General features: G+C 43.6%; 1 protein-coding gene across 1 annotated transcript in view; it reads left to right on the top strand.

Annotated features, from left to right (window-relative positions):
• The window catches only part of SMYD3 (SET and MYND domain containing 3), a 391,913-nt gene that overhangs the window by 384,093 nt on the left and 5,039 nt on the right, over positions 1-2,781 (top strand). Inside the window, exon 12 of the mRNA XM_009893664.1 lies at positions 880-988. Coding sequence (XP_009891966.1) covers positions 880-988 — 109 coding nt within the window. The remainder of the gene's footprint in view (positions 1-879; positions 989-2,781) is intronic.

Below are 2,781 nucleotides of genomic sequence, written 5' to 3'. Positions count from 1 at the left end.
TCATGTTGCCTGCTGACCACTTCCAGGTAAGTCATGTCCATGGCTTTCTGCAGCCCCCAGGTTGCTCTTCTGAGATGCTGTGCTCTACACATCCAGATCACAGGGATGGGGTGGAATCCAGGTGTTGCGAGCCAAGGACCGGCGGGATTTGGAAATGCAGACTGGCCACCGTGAACACATGGACATTTCAAAGAATAATTGATGATGACATTGATCTCCATCTACTTCCTAGAAAAAAAAGAGAGCATAGCTCTGATTTTATTAACTCCAGTGAGATTGATGGAAAACCTCTGCTTCTATGAAATTAATTGAGTAAGAATGGGAGTGTATCCTCACACTAGCAGATACCTTGTCTAGATGCACAAGCCAAGTTTGAGACGTTTACCTGAACGTGCAGCAGCAGTTCTTTCTCCAACAGGGAGCAAGCAAGCAAACCCTCAGAAATGGTGGCCGCGATGTTACATACCTGCTTTCCCTGCAGTACCTTTCCTTCACCTTGGAGGATCCAGGACTGGGTTCCTTGCTGTAGCTTCCTCTTAAAATTATACCTCTCCAGAGACCTGGGATTGTGAATGACCTCTGTTTGCAGCACTAAGTACAGTAAATGCTATTGTATTATCCAACAGTAGCGAATTAAATAATCCCACTGCCGTCACTTTCTAACAGGATAATGTTAAAGGCATTCCTCTGGGATGGAGAGTAATAATTTGCTAATTCCCCTCAGTATTTCATGCTTCTCAGTAGTGCAGCTAATTTTCTCTGAGTACCTTATTAACATTCACAATGACTTTGTAGTCCCACCCTAATAGCTCTCTGCAGAGGCAGTGACTGTGAAGGTGAGAGCTGACAGTGACACATTTTCCTCCTTTTTCTCTGCAGACTGTATTATCCTGGTTTCCATCCGCTGAGGGCTGTCCAGCTGATGCGAGTGGGCAAACTGCAGTACAGTCAAGATATGTTTCCTCAAGCGCTGGAGACTTTGAAACAGGTCAGTATTGTGAACTGTTTCTTCTCTGTCCCCCTCCCTCACTTCCTCCACACCTGCCGTGTGTCCCCTGCTTCTCCTCTGACTGTACCTCATGCCTTTGGATACACCTCACCACTTTTTCCATCAGTGGTGTTTCCCCAAGCTGCAACTTAGTGTGGTGATGGGTCACTCAGCATTTCAGGCACTGATTTCCTCCAGTATCAGTCACTGCTAATTACAGTTCGATTGCTCAGAGGTGCCTGGATGAAAAATTACTGTTAGATCCAAAGGGATAAAAATATCTCAGTGCCTCGTACTCTCCTTCTCATGTAGCAAAGTGAATCTGGGAGCAATGACAGTACAGGAACAGGAGCAGAGCTGCAGTTTCTACCTTCCTTATTTGCTGTCAGGGATCTGTGATTTCAGATTGGAGAATTTTGCCTTTAATGCTTGTATTTTATTGTGAGGCACACTCAAATCAAAAGGCATGCTTCTTGATCCCTCCCGTTTCTATATCATTCATCATCTTTCTCTTCTTTGACCTGGTTTTGCAGCTGGTGCTTTGCTAGTTACATTTCATCTTTAAGCCAGCCCTCTTGTACCTGAGCTGACTTTTATATTAATTTCCTCCTACCCTGGGCTCTTATTCGTCCTGCCATTACTGTTAGGATTACTGTTAGGATTACTGTTAGGATCATCTTAAATATATTGAAGAATCCGTTTCTACGTGCAACATGTCCTCAGGACGTAAGCTCTCACTTGCTTCCCATCTCAGCCCTCAATCACTGCTAGGGTGTTTTTCTCCCTCTGGAAGATGTGCTGCCTCCAGTTCCCCTCAAAGAGGTCTTACGCTAATTCCCTTGTATTATTGATTGTCCCAACGTCAACTTGGCCTGAAGACACCTGGCCCAGTGACTTGCCGGTCGCTGCTGGGCAGGAGCGGGCCCCAGTGCTGGCACTAGCGTTGGAAAGAAGTGGAGAAGTTGGCTGTATGTCCCCTTTGTTTAACGTCCGTACCGCGTGAAGGGCTAGTCTTGTGGCAAAGAGTTAGGGCAGCTGCCCGGGATAAAAGGGGATCGTGTCTGCACTGGGTGTGTGGGGATAAGTGGTTTTTACTCCTGCCTGGATCCCTTATAAAGTTAAGATCAGTCATGACTCTCTAGATAACTTAGTATTTGGTACTTACTTTTTTCAACCCCTGTATCTATTTGGTTTTAGCATCTGATTAATTATGCAAGCTGAATAACTGATAATTTCCACATGTTGAAATAATAAATTAGTATTTAATATGACGACCATCTTACTAAGTCTTGGTAACTTAAATCTTCACTTAATATATTTAACTTAAATTATGGCGAATTCTGATCATTAAAAAGCAGATGGAAGAGTAATCAATCCTATTTTCCACACATTATTCAGAAGTCAGTCATATATCTGTCATGTGCCAGGTAATCTGCTCTGCTGTTTCCCCCATAATATTTATAATTTCCAAACATTCAGACTTTCCTTTTAGCCGTTCGAGTGAGACCCCAGTCAGAGGAGCTTATGTTTTCATGGATACTGCCGCAATATATCAACAGGCATTCTTCTAATTGCATTTCTAATATGATACTGCATTAAATTAAACTGGAGTGAATTCCCCCAGAGAAATCTAAATGCTGCTCGGTGGTGAAGGTGGAAGCTGTGATGGGATTTTTTATGTTTTTGGTGAAGAAGTTGCCCATTGCAAGCCAGATTGCTACTGTATTATCCTTTGAATACTGAGCAATGCCTAACACGGGAACCTTTTTTCAAGCTGTGATCTCCTCTTTCCC

This window comes from Charadrius vociferus, unplaced genomic scaffold, assembly GCF_000708025.1.
Source record: "Charadrius vociferus isolate BGI_N301 unplaced genomic scaffold, ASM70802v2 scaffold309, whole genome shotgun sequence".
Classification (NCBI taxonomy): domain Eukaryota; kingdom Metazoa; phylum Chordata; class Aves; order Charadriiformes; family Charadriidae; genus Charadrius; species Charadrius vociferus.
Note: the sequence above shows the minus strand (reverse complement) of the source record. Positions and strands in the feature narration are given on the sequence as shown.